This window comes from Cicer arietinum, chromosome 7, assembly GCF_000331145.2.
Source record: "Cicer arietinum cultivar CDC Frontier isolate Library 1 chromosome 7, Cicar.CDCFrontier_v2.0, whole genome shotgun sequence".
Lineage (NCBI taxonomy): Eukaryota > Viridiplantae > Streptophyta > Magnoliopsida > Fabales > Fabaceae > Cicer > Cicer arietinum.
The window spans coordinates 10,468,762-10,490,806 of NC_021166.2; the positions used below are offsets into that span (position 1 = coordinate 10,468,762).

Here is a 22,045-nt window from a genome sequence, read left to right on the forward strand (position 1 = left end):
TTTGGATTTGCTTAATGTTTTCCATGGATTTGTCTCTGTGTTTTCCATATCTTTGTGTGCTTTTCACATATTTGAGAGGTAAAATTAAATCTTAATATATTCATTGTTGTTATTTGTTAGATTTACCAATTTTAATTGGAATGACTAACTTCTTTATTTTTGTATTTCATTTCTTTGCTTATTGGTTTTATATTATATGTTTTTGTGTGCTTTTTATAGGTTAACGAGTGTGATTGTTTTGCAGATTTACTGCAAGCCTTGTTAAAAGAAAACAAAGGCACTACATTTTTTCCATTTTAAACCTTGTATTACATTTTTCTAGTGAATTTAATTTTTGCAGTTGTAAAGATAATTAATAGTTATGAATGACCGATGTTGTTTTGTAGTCATCCATTAAATTTGAAAGAGAATAGTAAAATAGCTATATTATGTTTGTTGCATAGTTAGTTATTTTGTACTCTAATTAGTGATTACTAATTAATTTTTGTTCAATTTTTTAGATTGACTAGCAAAGATGACAAGGGTGGACATTGATATCATTTGTATTGATTTTTTATAAGGACATTGGACATTAAGTTTAAGATCTTTAGATTTTATAAACATTTTAAGTTTACATTTTAATGGTTAGAATTATAAATATGTTTGCATTTCAATTATAAATTGGTGGAGTATATATCAAATTTGAGATTTATAAACATGATGCTTTAATGGTTATCTTTATCTATAACATCTAAATATTAGAGTTCTAGAATGCTCATTATAAAAAGAAATTGGAAAAAAATTGCTCAATTTTAAACAAAAAAATTAGAATAGTTAAATAAATAGAATTTTGGAAAAATAAAAACAGATGAAATGACTTTTTAATTAAAAAATGACCAGAAAATAAATGGGCCAAAAAAAAGTTTTTGGACCAAAAAACATCAAAAAAAAAAAGTTAAACCGCATAAACTCACCCGCCTAACCCGTTACCTGTCTAACCCGAATTCTTTATTGGGCGGAAATGAGTATGTAAAATCCACCCGCGGGGTCGGTTAGGGTTTTTGAGCTCGATCCGCCCTACCCGATCTGTTGTCCACCCCTAGTGCACACTATTGGAACACAAAACAAATAAACACGTCATGTACCAAGATTTGAAGAACAAAACCACCAAGCATATGTTTGGTAAAGTGGTTTGAAGATGCAAACACACATTGATCTTGATGTTACTAGTTGTAGGCTTGTAGCTTCTCATTACACGTGGGGTTTCACTGTGATTTTCAAAGTTTCCAAACATACTACAAAACTACTACTTAAATAGCACATCTAGAAGGTAAAATTTCTAACTACCACAACAAATTAATCATGACTGTTTATAATTATAACAAAATCTATACTTTAACCGGCAATCAGCATCCTAACTGTAGAGCTTTGGGTTCAAATGCTAATGCATCCAAGAAAATAGATAGGACCCATAAAACGAATTGATCAATTGAATGACAGCCCAGTAGTCCGATCGTGGAATTGATATATTTTTTCTGTTTTGGAACAAAATCGAGATCAAGTGAACTTGGGGACACCACAAACTTTTGGATGCATTGAAATCATACTCCAAAAGAGCTCTCAAGATTTGACATTTTGAAGCTTTGAAGTAGATAGCTTTGTAAGCATTCTATCATGATTAAGCATGGCGCTAACACTTTCAATCACCAGAATGATCTGCCCACACAAGAAGAAACTTAAGTTTACAGGATAACAACATAATAAATCATTTTAATTTTGAAACAAAGTCAGCTCCAAACCAGTTGACTCAAAGTTTCAAGACAAGCATTTTACAAAGGCAATGAAGTTTTCAGCTAGAGATTAATTATGATGTTTTTTTTTATTAGGCAAATGATAGTAATAAGTTTGTTAGGGGAGGGAGAAGTGTTAGTAACAGAGATTGAACTTTGGACTTGTTCAATCTCCTAGGTTGTTAGTAGTTGCATAGGTGTAACTGTTTTGGTGTTTGTTATTAGTTAGTTACCTGGATCTAATCCATTGGAAGTTTTTAAATAGAAGCTTCCACCCCTTTAGAAATCATCTTTTAGCAACTTTAGAAATTGAGTAGTGTAAACCAATGTAAGAGTGTATCCGCTCTTGTGTATCATTTTCTTGGAGAGATTTTCTCCTATTATTTCTTATTCTTTTTTAAATATTAGTGTTCTTCCTCTAAATCATTGGAATCCAATTCTTGGGTTCCTAAGAGGACCTCTTGCATATAACTTCTTCAATGTCTCAATCCAATCCACTGAGCTACTCCTTCGAGGATGATTAATTATGATGCTAGATTTCTTACTTGTGTAAAACTAGGACATTATGGGGAGGGTTTGATTCCTACCAATATTTTTTTCCAACTCTTTATGTTAGGAACCCAAGAATTGGATTCCTTGATTTAGAGGAAGAACACTAATATTTAGAAAGAAAAGATAAGAAATAATAAGAGAGAACCTTTACCAAGAACATGACCCACAAGAGCGGATACGCTCCTATAATAGTTTACACCACTCAATTTCTAAAGGTGATAAAAAAACTCATTTCTAAAGGGGTGGAAGCCTCCTTTTAAAGACTTCTGGTACGTTAGGATAGAGATTAGGTCCTATAACTAATTAATAACAGAAACACCACAACAGGTACACCTATACCACTACTAACAACCTAAGAACACAACTACTAACATACTCCTAATTATCCCTATTTGTATATCCTAACACTTTCCCTCGCAATTGCGACCAGAAAGAAACGTGAGTCTTCGCTCTTCAGCTCTCAGTATAACAATATACAAGGAAAGGCAAACAATTTCAACTAGGTTCGCATTTGCTTAGCATTATCTTAAAACGGATATGAATACACAGTTTATATGCTACTCTGATCCAGATAAAATAAGTGAAGTGTGAGATAGATATAGTTTGACAAGGGACTTCAATTTAAAAAGACCAGGGGAGAAAAAAGAGACAGCAACAATATCAACACAAGAAGAGAAGTGAATATCAATGAGAAGAGATAAAGCACCTGCAAGCAAGCATAGCCAATTGCAGTAGCAAAGTAAAAGTTTGCATTCCCAGTACCCTGCCAATTTCATTGCACAGTTGAGGAAATGTGGATAGCAAAATAATTAATCTATTTGAAAATATAGATCAACCTAAAACTTCGTACCCTCCATATCCATAGGTTGTGCATTACAGGGCTAAGAAGTGAAACTCCAACATAACCAGAAAACAGGAAGAACGAAAACTGCATATCTGAAAATCGAGAAAGTTGATTATTCAAGAAGCGATTATGCCCAGTATAAATTATAAAAGTTCAATGAGAAAGAGAAGTTACCTTTGAGTTCATAAGCAAATAACCCCAATAAACCCAAGTACAGAGCAGAATCACCAACCTAGTTAAAATGGAAAACAAATATTACATAGATCAATTAGATTGCAACAGTTTGCAAATTCACAATATGTTTGATTACTAACAAGTTATAGACAGATAGAGTATAGTTGGCAAATTTCAGCAACACACAGATAGAGTATCTTCTTTCAAAATTGTAGGTCCACATTTCAACTAATTTTTAATTGAGTATAAATGTGCAAAGTGTGTAGATGTTTTTATTGGAGCATTTTTTTTATTATTTGGGACAAATAATCTTACAATATCAAGGTTTGAACATTTAAAAGAATAACAACATCTTTCATTCATAATTACAAGAATAATTCAGCAACACACACTGAAACCTCCATGCATAAATTTCAAGAGCTAATTTCAATCAAGGTAAAAGAAGAAATTAATGGAGAAAAAACAACTTACAGAAGGATAAGACTTCAACATGGAAGAAATCACAATGTATACAAAAGCTAGAAAGAATGGTCGGTGATTAAGACGTAAGGCTAATGGTACTATCATCAAAAGAATATTCCCATGGATTACTATCAGGAAGAAACTTCTGAAGAAGTCAAGGTACACCTATACCACTACTAACAACCTAAGAACACAACTACTAACATACTCCTAATTATCCCTATTTGTATATCCTAACACTTTCCCTCGCAATTGCGACCAGAAAGAAACGTGAGTCTTCGCTCTTCAGCTCTCAGTATAACAATATACAAGGAAAGGCAAACAATTTCAACTAGGTTCGCATTTGCTTAGCATTATCTTAAAACGGATATGAATACACAGTTTATATGCTACTCTGATCTAGATAAAATAAGTGAAGTGTGAGATAGATATAGTTTGACAAGGGACTTCAATTTAAAAAGACCAGTGGAGAAAAAAGAGACAGCAACAATATCAACACAAGAAGAGAAGTGAATATCAATGAGAAGAGATAAAGCACCTGCAAGCAAGCATAGCCAATTGCAGTAGCAAAGTAAAAGTTTGCATTCCCAGTACCCTGCCAATTTCATTGCACAGTTGAGAAAATGTGGATAGCAAAATAATTAATCTATTTGAAAATGTAGATCAACCTAAAACTTCGTACCCTCCATATCCATAGGTTGTGCATTACAGGGCTAAGAAGTGAAACTCCAACATAACCAGAAAACAGGAAGAACGAAAACTGCATATCTGAAAATCGAGAAAGTTTATTATTCAAGAAGCGATTATGCCCAGTATAAATTATAAAAGTTCAATGAGAAAGAGAAGTTACCTTTGAGTTCATAAGCAAATAACCCCAATAAACCCAAGTACAGAGCAGAATCACCAACCTAGTTAAAATGGAAAACAAATATTACATAGATCAATTAGATTGCAACAGTTTGCAAATTCACAATATGTTTGATTACTAACAAGTTATAGACAGATAAAGTATAGTTGGCAAATTTCAGCAACACACAGATAGAGTATCTTCTTTCAAAATTGTAGATCCACATTTCAACTAATTTTTAATTGAGTATAAATGTTCAAAGTGTGTAGATGTTTTTATTTGAGTATTTTTTTTATTATTTGGGACAAATAATCTTACAATATCAAGGTTTGAACATTTAAAAGGATAACAACATCTTTCATTCATAATTATAAGAATACATTCAGCAACACACACTGAAACCTCCATGCATAAATTTCAAGAGCTAATTTCAATCAAGGTAAAAGAAGAAATTAATGGAGAAAAAACAACTTACAGAAGGATAAGACTTCAACATGGAAGAAATCACAATGTATACAAAAGCTAGAAAGAATGGTCGGTGATTAAGACGTAAGGCTAACGGTACTATCATCAAAAGAATATTCCCATGGAATACTATCAGGAAGAAACTTCTGAAGAAGTCAAAAACTTCTGCGAAAAAGTACCTGTATGCAAAAATCATGAGACCTAAATAAGTTCTAAAGTTCATAGGATTAAAGCAGTCCAGTCTAAGCAGTATTCTTTCCTAAAGAACATACCACAAAGCTCCAATGTTTGGAGATAGATCTTGTATGGTTAGAATGAAGCCATAAGTTCTGCATAAACAATAAAGTCATCAAAATTCAACGGATAATAAAAGAAAAAGAACATTTCAAAATCAAAATCAATGTTCTTCAACAGAGAATAATACAAAATTCAGCCATAATCGCAATCTGCTTCTTTACATTGGGTAATAGAAGAAAACCCCACGGATAGTATAAGCAATATCAATGATATACACATGAGTAAACTGGGAAATGTATAATTTGATTTCCCAAACTACATTTTTTTTATTTCACACTAACAGCAGTTTCAAGCATTGAATGAACAAATAACAATAATATGTATCTACATTTTTCCAAATTCTAAGGGTTCACATTGCAACAAAAAAATTTACAAAACTTCAAGGTGGCTCCATACATATGTACAGCAGTGACCATGTAAATAACTCAGTACTCATGCAATTACTTTGGAATAACTTTAATGGTATACAATTGTCTTCGCATGATAAACCATACACTCTTCTTTAATTCATGAAAAAGCTCCACCAAAAGCAGTGTACTTTTCTGGCGGGGAGCCATTGGAGTTGTTAGGACACAAATTCAAGTTATGAATTTAGCCACTTGCAAATGCAAAGCGAGGTTGCCTGTAATAGACCCATTATGAGTTCAACCCTTTCCTCAACCCCACCATCACAGGAACTTTATAGCATCAGGTTCCACTATAAGCAATGGTCTCAACGCTCTACAAAGCATTAAATTCTAGCAGCTATTATAAGAATGAGCTTTCAAAATGACCAAAAAGAAGTATCTTGACACATTACACAAACAAATAAATAGATATGTATTGTCACTTGCAAAATTGTCATAAGAAAAGAAAAACGGTCATAGTATTTAAACAAAACCTTTTGAACATCTCCCGTAGACCACCGTGCTGTTGGACATAGATGCCACAGAGGACTAAAACATAGGATGACCACAGCAAAGCCCAGAACAAAAAAAGAACAACTGGCCTCCATGAGAATATATTCAGCATCCTTTTCTCATTGATCGATTCATCTTCTAAACAACTCCTATCGCTTGAGGTGGGATTATCAACTTCAGGATTTTTCCTTCGCCAGAATAATTTCCTAGGAGGAGCATCAGGACCATACCCCAATAACAATGTTAGCTGCAACATAAGATAATAGATTTATCTACATATAGATAAAATGATAAATTAAGATTATGCTGCAAATGCTATTTAATGGGTTTGAGCAACAACATACTGGGATAATAAGGATTGCTGGGTACAGAGACAAATGTGTAGCCATAACCCACCCAAAAGCTGCCACCGGAGCTAGTCCTGTTGTACATCAGTACAGTTTCAACATTAAATGAAGTATTAGATGAAGATTGAAAGCCAGTTAATACCAGGCAACGTCGCTATGTTCTATTGATGCATTTCAATCTTTTATGATTTCTCCAACCCCCACTATATAATTTCTTTATGATTTGATGACTAGCAATCTAGCATTCGAAAATCTGATCTGCTTGCTGACTATAGCAATTAGCAACCTTTTTCACTCAAGTGGATATCAACTTGATGAATACTAGTAGTAGTAAGATAAATAGTAATGATTACAAATGAAATGGTGCTCATGAAGGAGAGGAATAAATATGGGAAATTGAAGTTAATAAGATGGAATTTAGATGTAACGTTCAAGTACATCAAGTAAACCAGTGGATTCTTCTAAAACATAGCCAACTTAATGGAAAATGGGACATAGACATCCAGTTTGAATCTGATGGAATGTTTTTTGCATCAAATATACACAAAAAACAATGGACTGATAATAAAATAAAATAAACAGTTTTGTTTTATGGATTTGCCTTAGGTAGTTTGTCCTAATACATTTCTCATGTACATGGTTTCAGCAGAACCCATTCTTAGACTCTAGTCTTGTTTTATTGGTTTTATCTCAACAAAAAAGTAATCACATTTCTTTCTACTCAAAAGCAACCTAAGACCAAAAACATTATCAGGTAAGCAAAAATAATAGAAACAAAACTGTTGGCAAGTTTTGTTTATCAAAGTCTAGTTGTATAAAAGAAATTCTTCAGATTCCTATTCCTACCATTACTTCTCATAGTCTCGGTAGACCTTATCCAGGAAGCAAAATAATATATTTTATTTTCAGAACTCGTGGATCCATGCAATAACTTTTTCAATATAAGGGGCAAAAAACACTTACCAGAAAACAACCAGTAAATACCAATAAGACTTCAAAGAACTGAGTCGGTACTACTCGGTAGAATAAATGAAATATCTAACAATTCAGAAACTAAAAAGCATAGGTTGTTAGTTTTTTTAAGAAGGCATAGATTGTTAGTTGCTTACGTGCGCATGCTCCATAAAGGGATAACACAACCATCAGGTTCTCAATTGCAGAAGTAGATAGACCAACACATGCAACAATTGTAAAAGGATTCCACAAGTATACAAGAGCAGCAAAATCCCCTGAAGGAAGAACATCTGAAAACAGAGAAGATGGTATCGAAAAGTGTAAACAAGAATTTGCACAGAGCTTGAAAAAGATCCATAGCCTGACAAGGAAATTTTAATTTTAAATTGTATGATCATAATTTATAGCTTACCCTGCAGAACAACAGTTGCAAATATCATGTTTTCTAATCGGCATATTAAAAACATACTTTTTGTGGAAATCATGCTAGTTATCCAAATATATTATTTCTGCAATCCAAACACTGCATTGGCATGCGCCTTATTATCTATTTCTTATCTGAAACCACACAGACATGTAACATTATCCATAAGTTTGAATGCTGTAGATTAAATTATGGACTAATCCTTGTAATTAATAAATATATCAGAATCTGATGCTTAAAACCTAGATATTGACCAATGAGGTGTTTCATAACACTATCTAGCAATATTTCTGCTATAACTCTGTCATTATTATCTCGTAATATGGTCAAGTGCAAAATAGAAAACCTCTTTTGATGGTATAGTATATATTTATCTGCAAATGACCTCAATATTTGTACACTTTTTACATTTATCACTTGAAGACAATAAACAAAAACAGGAGAAGCACACCTAAGCGTAACATCTGAAATTTGAACGAAAACAATCAAACTTGTAGCTTCTGCTAACAAACCTGAATTCTCTAATAAGTGATGAAGGCCAATGAATTGTAAACTTGAGCTGTATGCCGCCTGAAGTTTTTTACCAGCAGCACAAATGAGCATTGCAGCGACAACATCTGCCATCACAAAAACCAAACTATATCCAGAAATGAGTTGATATTTGCTGCTTACCCAAGTACACTAAATGCATCATGATAATAACAAGGGAAAAGTACTAAATGCACAAGTTATGCCAGGCAAAAGAACAAAGACGAGGGTCAGCATCATTTCAATTATAGAAACAAGGCAATCAAGAAGATTAATCACACATAAAGATCATTTATTAAGGGTATGCACAAATAAAAAGTGAAAAGGAGCAGTTGCAAATCACTAATCAACAACAATAAATAACAAGCAACATAGATCAAAGCAATTATGGTTTCTTAGATTAGGAAAAAAAATAACTCAGACAGATACTAACTACAGTTAAAAGGCGAAGAAAGTTACCTGCATAAAAGATGATCAGGCTGTCCTTCAATTCTGCATCACAAACAATGTTTTTCAAATATCATTATACCACACAAATTTCATACTAAATTTTGATTGCATCTCACAGTGGTAATATAAAACATTCAAAACATAACTCCATTGAAATTAAGCAACAGATTCAAAAGTTCACAAAATCCATAGCACGTAGGTACCTTGTAACTGTGAGTGGTCCGAGAAGTGTCAACAACAAAGGAGAACCATGGTACATTGAACCTGATAATAGAAACAACAGCTTGAAAATTCATAGCAAAATAGCAACATTAGAGAATGATTGAATTTGATTGGATGAACGAAGAAATGAGAAACCAGCATAAGGTGACATTGATGACTGCTTCAACCAGTAACCCTCGGCAACTGCAAAAACAAGAAGAAGTGAAGTGAAGAAAAGAGCTTGAAATGTGAGTTAGTTGAGCAATTAAGAAGTAATGAAGTTGAATTGGTGATAGAGAAAGAGCTTACGGCGACGAATGCTGGTGAGAGGAGTGGAGACTTCGGGGCGAGAAGAGAGGTTGAGGTTTTTGGGGAAATAGATGAGAATGAGTCTCAAAATTACGGAACCGAAAATCCAAGTCCAGAACCATTGAACCTTCTTCTTCCCCATCGCCATTTCCGTTTTCATTAATATTTGGATCGGAACTACCAAACTAAGTCCCTTTGCCGGCGGCGGGTTCTGTATGTTTCTCAGGAGAAAACGACTTCAAAGCTCTTTTCCGGCGGCGGGTTCGAAGCTCTTGCCGGCGGGTTCTCACTGTGTGTTTCTCAGGAGAAAACGACTTCAATTGCAGTCGCTGTGTGGTAGTTCAAGAGAACAATTTTTTTTTAATATATTGATTTTTATGCATTTTTTACATAAAAATTCAATTAAATTTATAATAAAAAATTTAATAATTATACACTATGAATGTTATCAATCCTACACATTAGTGTATTATCATTTTCTTCAAAAAATATTTAATCAAATCACATTATAATATTTTTACAAAAACTTGAGTCATTTTATTAGTTGTATGTATAAAAAAGAATTACATAATTAATGTATATAAATTAATTTTTTTTATATAAATTAATTTTTTTTATGAAACTATGAAGTTCAAAGTTTATAAGTATAATCTAACAATTGTATATAAGCACGAAAAAATAAAAATAAACAAAATTACTTTTGAGAATTTTTATTTTATTTATAAATACTATTTTTTTTCATTTAAATTATTTAACTTTTAAAAGGTGTACAAAGTTACTCTGTTTTTATTTTTTTAATAAAAATATGACACATCTTTAATTTTATTATTTTACAATTCATTTAATTTAGACATCATTATTTTAAGATAAAAATTTTAGTTTTAAGAATAAATAAATAAAATTGAGATTTTTTCATCGTTTTCCCTAATTCATAAACTAAATCCTATTAGCAAGTTTTATTGACATGATACACATGCTAAATCCTAAAACATATAAGTTAGATCATAATAGAAAAGTAAGTATTAATAATACTTAAGAAAATGGTAAAAGACATTATTAACTAAATTAATTACTTATTTACAAATAACATACACTTATTTGTAGTCAATTAACCTTTGTATCCTAAAAATCCAAGGAAACAAAATTTCCTTTGCTTACTTGTACATCAATGATTGACAACCTTTTTTATGAAACTCTAGATCATTTGTAATTTAATCTAAATTTATTATGTAATTTCATCATCATTGTGTGCCCACGTAACTCCACATTTACACTAAACAGCTTATACTATTATTGACGATGGAGTTACCTTTTCTTTAATTTATTGTGGTAAGACAATGAGGAAAGGGAAGTCATTTGTCTTTAAATTTGTTATGTAGAGGGTTTTCCCGCATATCCATAATCCATCATATAAAAAATAAATGATAAATAAACGTAAGTATTACTAAACAAAATATTTGTGTTTCACCTGTATATCGTTTGCCCTCTCACGTGCATCTAAAGTATTTTTTTTTTGTTGTAATCTCATTATAATTAGACATATTTTCTAAATAAATTGTATTGTACTCTTCAATTTTTTCTTAAGCTATCACATATATTGTTCCAATTTGTCTTCTCATAGTTCATTTCGGGCAATCCATTAAATTGAGAAACAATGTATTTTCATATTTTCTTAGTAAAACTAGTGTCAATGTGTCACCCTTGATAACTTAATTCAAACATGTTTGAATGAAATTTTCAGTGACCCTAAGATCCTAACTAATTTTAGATCGTTGAACTTCGTCATTATTTAAAAGGGGATATGGAGAAACCTTAAATGTAACCATAATACCATGTACAAAAAATACGATAGAAGATAATAAAATTATACATAAGACAATATTTAGAAGACTGAAACGTGATAAAACACCAACATATGTGGTGTTTGTGATGATGAAAATTGAAATATTTTTATGTAAACATTCATGCAAAAATAATGATATTTTATTTATTCCTTAATATTACACAAAAAGTTCTTCAAATAAAAAAAAATGTGTAATCCTTTAGATACATTTTATCAAGCATATACAATGCAATTATATGGTGAAAAATATATCGATTTTGTAATCCGTATAACAAATACAAATGAAAGTTAGTGCTTCTAGCAGTGAGAAATTAAATACGAAAAACAAAATTATAATGAAACAAAGTAGATAGATTATCTAGATGTTGTTTGAATCTCTTAAACACAATTTAACTTGTTATATTTTCATCCCAATTTCAGGTTGCAAATACATATAGAATAAGTTATAAATAATAAGCATGAATCATACACATAAATTAGGATAAATATTGCTCACAAAATATTTGAATGATAAATACAAAGCAAATAATTAAAATAGACGGGCTAATAGCAAAATGACATTAACTCAAAACATACACCGATATGGATAAAAGTCGTCGATGAAAAATAAGGATAATGAAGGAAGAAAAAATGTCATCCAAAACTAAATGCATAATTGACTTGGAGTTTATGCAAAGCTAGAAATTGTGGCATTACAGGGAACCAATCTGCAAAACGGAATCAATTTTGATGTAGAAATTGAAATTCGAAGAAGAAAAAACCACATAAAAAGACCGAAAATGCGCGTTTTTTAGTTGTAAATGCAAAATCAAACGACCACTTAGTTAGATCATTCATCTCATCTGGAATCAACTACATTCACATCATGCCATGTTATATTGTTATCAAGGCGACTCGATTGAAACGATCTATATAAAACCCTAAAAGTCAATATATTGCAAATGACGTATTGATCCGTCACGATGGTCCAATTCATAAACCCATTTTTAGAATTAAATTTATATAAACATCTATTCCTTAAATACCATACCAAACTTAAATTTAAGTAAACTATATTTATCAAATTTATACATAAAATTTAAATCAAATTCCTTGTTTGATGAAAATTCAAATTTAATTTTCATTGCATATCAATAATCACTTAATAAACAAGTTAAACAAGTGGAAGTGCAAAGTTGGTTGTTTGGAAGCATCTTTAAGCATGCGTGTTCACCAAGTATATAGAGTGGAATTGGATTAACTAATGGCGTATAACATTAGAACTCCACTCATATTTTCACCGTATTATTAACCCAAGTAACATAAAAATGTCACCTTATTATAAAAAATATATAAATCCTTTTATAAGATTTGTGTATTAACCCTCAAGAAGAAGAAACTACTGTCTCTCTTCTAAACTTTACGGAGTACGGACCCACTCGCTGCTACGTGATTTGGTTTTCTAGTTCGGTTTATACCAAAATACAAAACCAAATCTTCTTTGTTTTATCATCCAAACATAAACAAAGCAAATACTTCGATTTCGATTTTCATGGCGACGCCTAATCAAGAGACGATTCAGACATTCATCAGCATCACCGGCGTATCTGAACCAATCGCACTGCAAAAACTCGAGGTACTTTTTTTTTCCTTTTTACTTTTTCTAATTGCAAAATTATAACTCTTTAGGTTTTTTCTTTTTAATTCATATTGAAACAAAACTGCGATGGAATTTCCTATTACGGTTTATCACATCATAGGGTTTTTATGCACCGCAACAATGTTTCAGTTTTTTTTTTTGTTGGTATTTTTTATGTATTTTTTTATTTATCAATGAGGTTCGATTTGCATACAATTTATTTTCTTTAATTTTTTTAGTAAAATTTGTGTTCTTAGTTAGATTAATTTATCTTCGTTTAAAATGGACTGTTAGATTGTTTAATACTTGTCTGAGTCACTATAATCAGTTGTATGGTATTGCGTGAATCTGAGGGAATGAGAATAAAATACTATGATCCTTGCTGGTAAGGTCAAGTGCAGACACCATTTGTTTGGGATTTTGCTGAATAGAACTGGATGAAAATAAAATTTTTGGATTTAATTTTGCTGTTATTGCTGATTGTGAGTTTGTAGGAGTATAAGAGACACATAGCTTCATCTTATCTCACCATCGCAATTTTCTTCTTGTTTTTGCAACACGTTTTTGGGTTAAAAATTCGGTACAAACAAGTAGCTGCAGCCTTTAAGTCTGTTTTGGAATAAATCAGAATTCTTGTAGGTGTGAGCAATGAGGGCTGAATGTAATTAATGACGAATAACCTTTGAAAGATTCTGTATAAAGTATGACCAAGCATACATTGGTCTTTGTTCCATCTAATATACTTATCTCAGTCTCTCAGATGATTTAGTTTCTTATATCATATATCTGATACTTGCACGTCAGCTTCAAATCTCACTCTTGCTGCTTGTGATAAAAGTTGTAGACAAATAATCTGTCACTCTAATACTACTTAGCTTCTAATTATTGTACACCGATATTTTATTTATTATCATATAAAACTAGTGTGTAGAGCAAGTTCTCTCCTGTGGTGTTGGAGGTTGCTTATATATATCTCCTCTTCATTTGTAAACATTTTTTTTCATGTCAGGAGCATGGTGGTAATCTTAATGAAGCTGTAAATGCATATTTTGCTGAAGGAGACAGAAATTTGATGACCAGGTACACCCTTTTTCGTGCATTAGTAAGCAGGTGGTCATTTAGAAATATACCTTGTAATTGTGGTGTTACATTATTAATATTTTCAATCTACACATAAATCTTTGATTATTTGTTTTTCTGATATTGATGACCATCTCTCATGACAGCTCTACCATAGTTCCTCAAGATGATTTCATGGATATAGATGATCAACACAATGCTGAAACTCATAGACCTCCATCACTTTTATCTTTAGGAAGAAATCTAGATCCATTTTCTCTGCTTGATCCTACAATTGGGAGAAGTATATTTGATACTCATCTCAATTCAACAAACCAGACGCCATTTGTTACACATCCAAGAGAGGTAAGGGAGATTCCTATAGAGGTCAAGGATGGCAATCAATCCACTTCTCAAGCTGGCCATATTCCAATCGTTGAAGATGTGACTGGAACTGTTCATGCCCAAGGTCCAGATATACATGGGAGTGTCGTTATACTTGATGAAGACGATGACGATACTCCACCTGCTCAGACTCATACTTCACCTGACCGTAGTGTGAGACCTAGTGCTCCCAACTTTGAGAATTTACCAGATAATAGCAATGATATAGAAGAAGAAATGATCCGTGCAGCCATTGAAGCATCCAAACGGGAGGCTGATGAAAATTACAGAAGTCACGAAATTGGCAGACAAACTGTAGGTTTATTTCTTAATGGATATTTTTGGGCTTCTCTATACTTATAGCTTGTATTAGTTTTTATTTCCCTAATGGTGCAGGACTTAATTGAATCTGGGCCTAACCCAAGGCAAACATATCTGGAGGATCCTGAGCTTGCCCATGCAGTTTCATTGTCCCTGAAGGTACACCTTTAACTTGTCTTCTTTTATTCCTTCAGTCATCATTTTGAGAAATTTTAGCAGTGCGTTATCACCAGGACAGCCCAGTGCTTTAACTTTGGCTTTTCTATAAATATTGGAAATTTGGAGCCTGAATTGCTTCTGACATAAAATGAATCCAGACAGCAGAACAAGAAAAAGCACGCCGTGTACAAGAAGGTGATTTGGGAGCATCTACTGCAGGGCCATCTAAGACACCGGGAGTTGAATTAGAGGAAGTATCTTCAAATGGAAGGTAAATTATATTTTCTTTTGCTCCTGTGGCTGCTGCAATGAACTCAACATTTTCCTTAAAGGCATTTCTCTTGTCATTGTCAATTATGACATGGCAGTGTGGTAGTAATCCTGGTCATTGTAGATTGCAGGCAGGAAGCTTGTCCTTTAAAGACGAAGATGAAGAGGTAGAAGAGATGCCTTTGGTCAGGAACAGGTCTAGACATGTGTCGCTTGGCTCCACAGGATCAAGCAAAGATGCTGAATTTATCGAGTCTAGTACACTGCCAAGCACAACACTTCCGGAAGACAGTGATTCTCCTCCACATAATGACATTCCCTTCCAATCTGATGAAGTATAGTCCTCCACTTTATGAATTTTCAAAATGGGATAAAACTCTATTTACTTGCCATGTCATCTCAACTTGTACTTGCATCCTAATTTCCAATCTTTGCAGTGGGGTGGCATTTCTTCAGTGGAGCATGATGAAGCAGTAATGCTTGAGGCTGCAATGTTTGGTGGAATCCCTGAAGGAAGTGGTTATCGCCATGCTTATGCACCACATGAGTTCATGCAGAATAGGGGTTTCAATCCTCAGCCCACACCTCTTGCATATCGCCCACCTTCACCATCATTGGAGGCTCAGCGCTTGATAAGGGAGCAGCAGGTGCCCCTTATTTCTTAAATAGGTTAGAGTTATAGGTTTTATAAGATGGTTTAATTGTGGCTATTGTTGTCTATGTTTATTTGATGCAGGATGATGAATACCTCGCATCATTACAAGCAGACAGAGAAAAAGAATTGAAGGCTATAGAGGAAGCTGAGGCTGCTCGCGAAGAGGAAAGACGGAGAGCAGAAGAATCTCAAAGGAAGTTGCAGGAAGAGCAGGTAATACATTTGTAACTAACTAATTACATGGTTATTTTATTGCCCCTTGGAAATATTGGCCTATGCAAACTCTATCTAACTCATACTTTCCTAGGGATAGAAATTGAATTCCAGTTTCTGTGTTGCTTACTCTTGCATTTTGCATAAACTGTCAGGAATTGGAAACACAGTTAGCTGTCAAAGAAGCCTCTCTACCACCAGAACCATCCTCAGCTGATGATAATGCTGTGACCCTGCTGGTAAAAATGCCAGATGGCAGCCGTCGTGGCCGCCGATTCCTAAGATCTGATAAACTACAGGTGAAGATGCCTGTTATAAAATATGCTATTTGTGTTTTCCTCCTTTATTCTGGTGCTTACTTGCTAATATAGGCCCGCTCTTGGAAATTTTCAGTCTCTTTTCGACTTCATAGATATTGGTAGACTGGTGAAACCGAGCAGTTACAGACTGGTGAGAAACCTTTATCATTCTTACTCTTAGTTATAGATCCTTATTACAATATTTAGGAAAATGGTTTATTTGCACCATATAATTTCAATGACTTTTTTTTGTTCTTTGACGTTATTTTTGGGGCAGGTGAGACCATATCCTAGGCGTGCCTTTGGTGTTGGAGAAAGTGCTGTGACACTTGATGAACTTGGCCTAACCAACAAGCAAGAAGCTTTGTTTTTGGAGTTAGTCTGATGCCCTGATGCAGAATGCTAGAAGAAAAGCTTTTAAAGTCATCATTAGTTTATTAAAACATGAACCAATACACATAAAAAGGACGTCACATTTTAATCTGCTTTTGTGTTAAATGATGTTATTTATGAATTTAAACATCTACAAGGACCGCGTGCTTTACTTGTGATGGAAATCTTTGTGGAGACTAGTCTGCAGTATCGCATACGATTAAAAACAATTCATGATTAATAAAACTACAACCATCTTTTCCCCTTCAAACAATTTCAAATCCAATTTAGATACTTATAGTGTTTTATTGATCTGTTTTATTAACAAAGGAAAAAAATATATTGATATTTATGTACAAAAGAAAATTTTACTCATTCTTTACTCTGAATTTATACATTTTAGAAGAGAGATAAATAGAGAAATGAGATGATGAATTTCTTTTAAGATGTGTTTTTCTTAAATATCATACAAAAACGTTTTGGATTGGTTCTTATTCCGCCAATCAGCACTCAAGATTCCACACTTTAATATTAAAAGAGATCCGAAACGTGTTTTCCATTAGAGAAATGAGATGATGAATTTCTTTTAAGATGTATTTTTCTTAAATATCATACAAGAACGTTTTGGATTGGTTTTTATTCCGCCAATCAGCACTCAAGATTCCACACTTCAATATAAAAGAGATCCGAAACGTGTTTTCCATGCCGATAATGTGATTTTAGGTTATGAATAAGGATATAATGTGATTTATGTTTTGAATAAATTTAAGTAAAAGTGAATTTTATAATAAATTTCAGTATAAAAATTATGTTTAGATTCAGAAACTAAAATTATAGCTTCAAATTAGTCAATTCTATAGACATAATCAATTCTATTCAGTAATACCCAAACAAATTAAAAACTACTATACACCTCAAAAATTGATTTTGGTTCTTACAAAAGTGTGTGTTTGAAAACTGAGTTTCACTGCAAAACTCCACGTTCAAAAAGAAGCTACATCTAGTAGTATTAGAACAAACTTGAGTTTGCATGACCAAGTCATATTACCAAATATATGCTAAACGATTTTGTGTGTATTATATGTGAATAAATTTGAGAATTGATTTGAAGTTAACACAAAAATTAAGAAACGTATTATACATGATATAAGAACAATTCTCGGATTTTAGGTGGAATTGATCATGGGACTGAAATCAATTCAAAAGTTAGAAGCTAAATATAAAAATTTACGGTCAAATCTTGTTTGACTAACCCAAATTGGATTCAAAGACTAGGAGGTATAAATGTGGAATCAAAGATATGATAGTTTTGCAACCAAAGTAGGTTTTAATTGATTGATTATGTAATTTATTTGAACAATGTAGTTGCATAGAATAAAAGAGAAGCTTTATGACTAAACATTCATAATTTATTTATTTTTTACATATTTATCTAATCAAATTTCACCGTAAGTCCATAATAATACTTTGTTGAATTATCAGGATCGGCTCAATACGTTATGAGACATAAAATAAAATTATCAGATGAAATATTTTCAAAATTAATAAATAAAATATTAATATTTTTATTTAAAATTAATCTTTCACACTTTTTTCGATGTAAAATTATTTATCAAATTATTGTAATCGATTTTATTTAACAATTATTTTCAATTGATAATAAAGTTAATCTATTTAATCTTTCTTGTGATATCGTTTTAATTAATTTGAGTTTCGAAAAATTTCTTTTTGTTGAAACGACAGTTACATTAATTGTTAATATTATTCTATAAACAATATATGTATTTGAAAAAGAATCTAACTTTCTTATATAATTAAAAATGTCAATTGGTATATCATTTTCTACTTGTATTATCTCTTATAATTTTAAGTTCTACAAATAAATCTAATTCATCAATATCTCTGAGTTGTCCTTGTATTTTAAATAACATTTAAGGTTAATGCAATTTTCTTTTCATTTTTTATTAACCAATGATAAATTTATCTATAGCTCCATTTTGTGATTCAATAAAAGTTTAAATTTTTTTCGTTGTTGTTGTAATTTTGCATAGTCTTATTCATATTTTCGAGTTGACATTTATATATATATATGAAAATAGAAGCAACAAAATTAAAAATAAATATTAGAACATAAGAACCTGATCGACAATATATTATTTGAAATAAAAATTTATTCTAATTTATGCTCCAGCCAAATAAAAATGATTGATCATGCTATAATTAGAAGTTTTTTTTTGTGTATGTATAGTTGAAGAGATTTTATAATATATTATTGGTCATCTGTATAATATAAAAATTAAAGTAAAAAAAAAAATTAATAAGACATAAAACAAGAGTTTTACGTGTCTCTCCCTAAGAACGATTTTCTGCATTACGTTTTGAAATATTTGAATATAATTAAAAGACTTTGTAAAAAAAAAATTACACTAATTAAATTCATAAAAAGAATTGTGAGAAATAGTATGTTTGCATTTACTTTTGCTAGTGACAAAAATGACTCTAAATTCATGAACTTAATTTATCATGTAAGAGTGTTTTGCCTCAAAAATAGATTGTAACTTTTTTTTTTTGTAAAATGGATTCTATCTTAACAATTTTTAATATAAATTAAAGTATATCTTGAATCACTTTTAGAAATTTTTTAACTCTAACCACTACAAATACAAATATTGTCTCTTATAAATAAATTTAATTGTCATCTTTATTTTTATGACTAAATTATAATTTAAATGATGTTAGTTTGATGGGAAAAAAAAAAACATGTATTTTATTTTGAATTGACAGCAATCAAGTTCCTATTTTATTCATAAAAACAAGAATAATCGTGAATTATTACTTTTGAAGTATATCGTCAACTATTGTTAAAATTTCTTATAGTTTTTAAATATTGGTTCACGATAGACAATTTATAAAGGTGATCAAAAGTAAAACTCACTTTCTATCTTGGAAAAAAAATAGTAAATTTTTGTCGTCAAACATAATTTTTTAATTTTTACGCTTAAATATACAATTGGTCCTTACAATTACTCTATTTTTATTTTTCCACAGTTTTTTTATTTTTGTCTTTGTAGATTTTTTGTTTTTATCCTTGCTCTTTTTGTTTTAGTCTATATAAATTAGTTTTAATTGGAACAAATCACTGCAATAAATATAATATTTAATTTTAATCTTTCAATTATTATAAATGTAAAGAATTGCAAAGATCAATTTAAAAAAAAAAGAAAAATTTACAAAGAAATAAAGATACGTACATGAATTGAAAAAAACATACTTAACTATTTGCATAGACCAATTATATTTAAACCTAGTTTTTAACTTATTGTTAGATGCCTTTATCCAAAATTAACACATAAAATGTAAGAAAAAGAATGGTGTAGAACATACAAGATGCGAGCACGAATGATGATAACAAAATACTCTGCTCTGTAAAATTGTACTCATGAATTGCAAAAAGCAACGGTCATGTGTGAACGGATATCAGGGGACAATACATTGTACATGTCACGTGACAAGTCTCAGTTTCATGATATTCATTTATCCGTACACACCACCTTCCTCCCAACGGTCATATTTCACCGACATCCATCAACGGTCATATATTCCCTCGTCTATTCACCGTTAGATCTTTATCAAATGGCTTAGAATCACACCGTTGTTCCTTTTCCTTTTACAAAAGCATGCCGTCATCTTATTTTCCATGTTGGTAAATCAACCCACTCGTAGGCCCATAACAAAAAACCTATACACAATGATGGAGACATCCCTTCAATGAACATCAACAATATCATCCACCAACAACAGCAACAACAACAAGAGAATGGAGGGAAGCTATAGTTCTATTGTTTAAGTGTTTTTCTTTTGGGTAAGTAAGTAAGTAAGTGAGTGCACGCAACAAAAACAAAAACGGTTGTAACTAACTTAATGCAAATGCAAATTTAGAGAGGTTGGGTTTTGTAACGGCTTTTGCGTTGCATGCGGTAATTGGTTGCAAATTGCAATGACGAAGTTGTTCAACGTTTCCACTGCAGCTACTAATATGGGTTTCAATATTTCTCAGGAATTCTTCTTCTTCTTCTTCAGCCACAAATTCCAAGGTGTATGTTTCTATTTCTCTTCCCTTTTTCTTATTCTTCTTAACTTCACAACAACAACACACCGATATCCAATGAACTTTGTTTGAATCTTTTTGGAATCCGATGATCTTTTTTTGTTTGTGAGCTAGGTTGTTGTTTTGATTTGTTAATCTCAAAATTCTTTCATTCTTTTCTGCATATAATAACTTCATATTCTTTTGTTGTTATATAATTATTACTATTACTGCCACTCACAATTACATTCACATTCACAATTCACAGTAACAGATTCAATTCATTCATATATAGGAACACTTTTGTTTGAATTTGTAAAGAAAGAAAAAACAATACAGTTTGATTGGATTTGTTTTTGGAATTTATACATTCATCGGATTCCTTTTTTTTAATCGGACATTATTGAAATTGAAACAATTTTTTCACACACACACATAGATTGTTGTCATCACACACTGCATTTTCTCTCCTCTTTTTGTAACATACACATGCAAATTGAGTTTTAGGGGAAACAAAAACAAAACCAAAATTTCTTCCACATTTGATCAAGTTATTACTAGAAAGAGAGAGAGTAAAGGGAAGAGAAAAAAAAGAAGCAGAACCATTGGGGTGAGTGAGGATACCAAGGTTACAAAAACCATAGACGATGTTGGCTGGTTGTTCTAGCTCGACATTGTTGTCACCAAGTCACAGATTAAGGAGTGAAGCATCTGCACAGTTTCAAGCTTGTCATTTTCAGCTACCTTCAATGAGCACACAGAGATTGGATTTACCTTGTAGCTTCCCTCGGAAAGACGGTTCTTCGCGTTCGCAGCAGTCTGTGATCAGGCCGGTCGGGATTTCGGTGGAGAAGCCTATTGAAGCCAAGAACAGCAGCAACAGCAGCAGCACTTGTTCTCTGCAGCAGAACATTCGACTTCCACCGTTAGCAACCACTGCTCAGACATTGGGTGAGATCAAAGATGAGGAATTTTGGGAGAAGGGTGGGAGGAATTTGAAGAGGCTTGCAGAACATGGATCTTTGGATGAGTCTTTCACAACAAATAGAGCCAAGAGGAAAAAGGGTAGCAGTGGTAATGAGAATTCTGATGAATTTGGAGGCGAAAATTTCAGTTTTTCACAAATTGGTGGTGCTGGTAACTTTTGGTCTGTTCATGGATTTGGAGGATTTAATAACCCTTCTTCACTTCCTTTCTCTCTGAATTGTTCTGGAGATGAGGAAAGGGTTTGTTTTGCTCCTGC

The 22,045-nt window shown here is 32.0% G+C and overlaps 4 protein-coding genes and 1 long non-coding RNA gene across 5 annotated transcripts in view; 3 read left to right on the forward strand and 2 right to left on the reverse strand.

The window, feature by feature from the left end:
• Nucleotides 1–1,121: 1,121 nt before the first annotated feature.
• Nucleotides 1,122–3,953, reverse strand: LOC140918911 (uncharacterized). The gene is made up of 5 exons (XM_073363895.1): nucleotides 3,811–3,953; nucleotides 3,340–3,397; nucleotides 3,172–3,257; nucleotides 3,028–3,084; nucleotides 1,122–1,695 (listed from the first exon to the last, which is right to left on the reverse strand). The coding sequence occupies exons 1-5, from the start codon at nucleotides 3,904–3,906 to the stop codon at nucleotides 1,600–1,602; spliced, it is 393 nt and encodes a 130-aa protein (XP_073219996.1). The 5' UTR covers nucleotides 3,907–3,953; the 3' UTR covers nucleotides 1,122–1,599.
• A 251-nt stretch (nucleotides 3,954–4,204) lies between these two features.
• LOC101509829 (uncharacterized) lies at nucleotides 4,205–9,872 on the reverse strand. Its single transcript, XM_004515747.4, has 13 exons — nucleotides 9,523–9,872; nucleotides 9,370–9,417; nucleotides 9,216–9,276; nucleotides 9,022–9,054; nucleotides 8,547–8,671; nucleotides 7,766–7,900; nucleotides 6,654–6,730; nucleotides 6,291–6,556; nucleotides 5,386–5,442; nucleotides 5,124–5,292; nucleotides 4,652–4,709; nucleotides 4,484–4,569; nucleotides 4,205–4,396 (listed from the first exon to the last, which is right to left on the reverse strand). The coding sequence occupies exons 1-13, from the start codon at nucleotides 9,680–9,682 to the stop codon at nucleotides 4,250–4,252; spliced, it is 1,422 nt and encodes a 473-aa protein (XP_004515804.2). The 5' UTR covers nucleotides 9,683–9,872; the 3' UTR covers nucleotides 4,205–4,249.
• Nucleotides 9,873–12,716: 2,844 nt separating this feature from the next.
• On the forward strand, nucleotides 12,717–16,989 carry LOC101509507 (plant UBX domain-containing protein 8). Its single transcript, XM_004515745.3, has 11 exons — nucleotides 12,717–12,980; nucleotides 13,993–14,063; nucleotides 14,210–14,741; nucleotides 14,823–14,906; nucleotides 15,065–15,177; nucleotides 15,301–15,511; nucleotides 15,614–15,823; nucleotides 15,913–16,044; nucleotides 16,200–16,343; nucleotides 16,438–16,494; nucleotides 16,621–16,989. Exons 1-11 carry the CDS (start codon nucleotides 12,897–12,899, stop codon nucleotides 16,726–16,728), a joined length of 1,746 nt encoding a protein of 581 aa, XP_004515802.1. The 5' UTR covers nucleotides 12,717–12,896; the 3' UTR covers nucleotides 16,729–16,989.
• Nucleotides 16,990–20,432: 3,443 nt separating this feature from the next.
• Nucleotides 20,433–21,052, forward strand: LOC140918887 (uncharacterized). The gene is made up of 2 exons (XR_012161322.1): nucleotides 20,433–20,577; nucleotides 20,773–21,052. It is a non-coding gene; the product is annotated as an uncharacterized lncRNA (long non-coding RNA).
• Nucleotides 21,053–21,299: 247 nt separating this feature from the next.
• Nucleotides 21,300–22,045, forward strand: part of LOC101509178 (scarecrow-like protein 28) — a 2,407-nt gene continuing 1,661 nt past the window's right edge. The window contains exon 1 of the mRNA XM_073363786.1: nucleotides 21,300–22,045. Coding sequence (XP_073219887.1) covers nucleotides 21,450–22,045 — 596 coding nt within the window. The 5' untranslated portion in view covers nucleotides 21,300–21,449.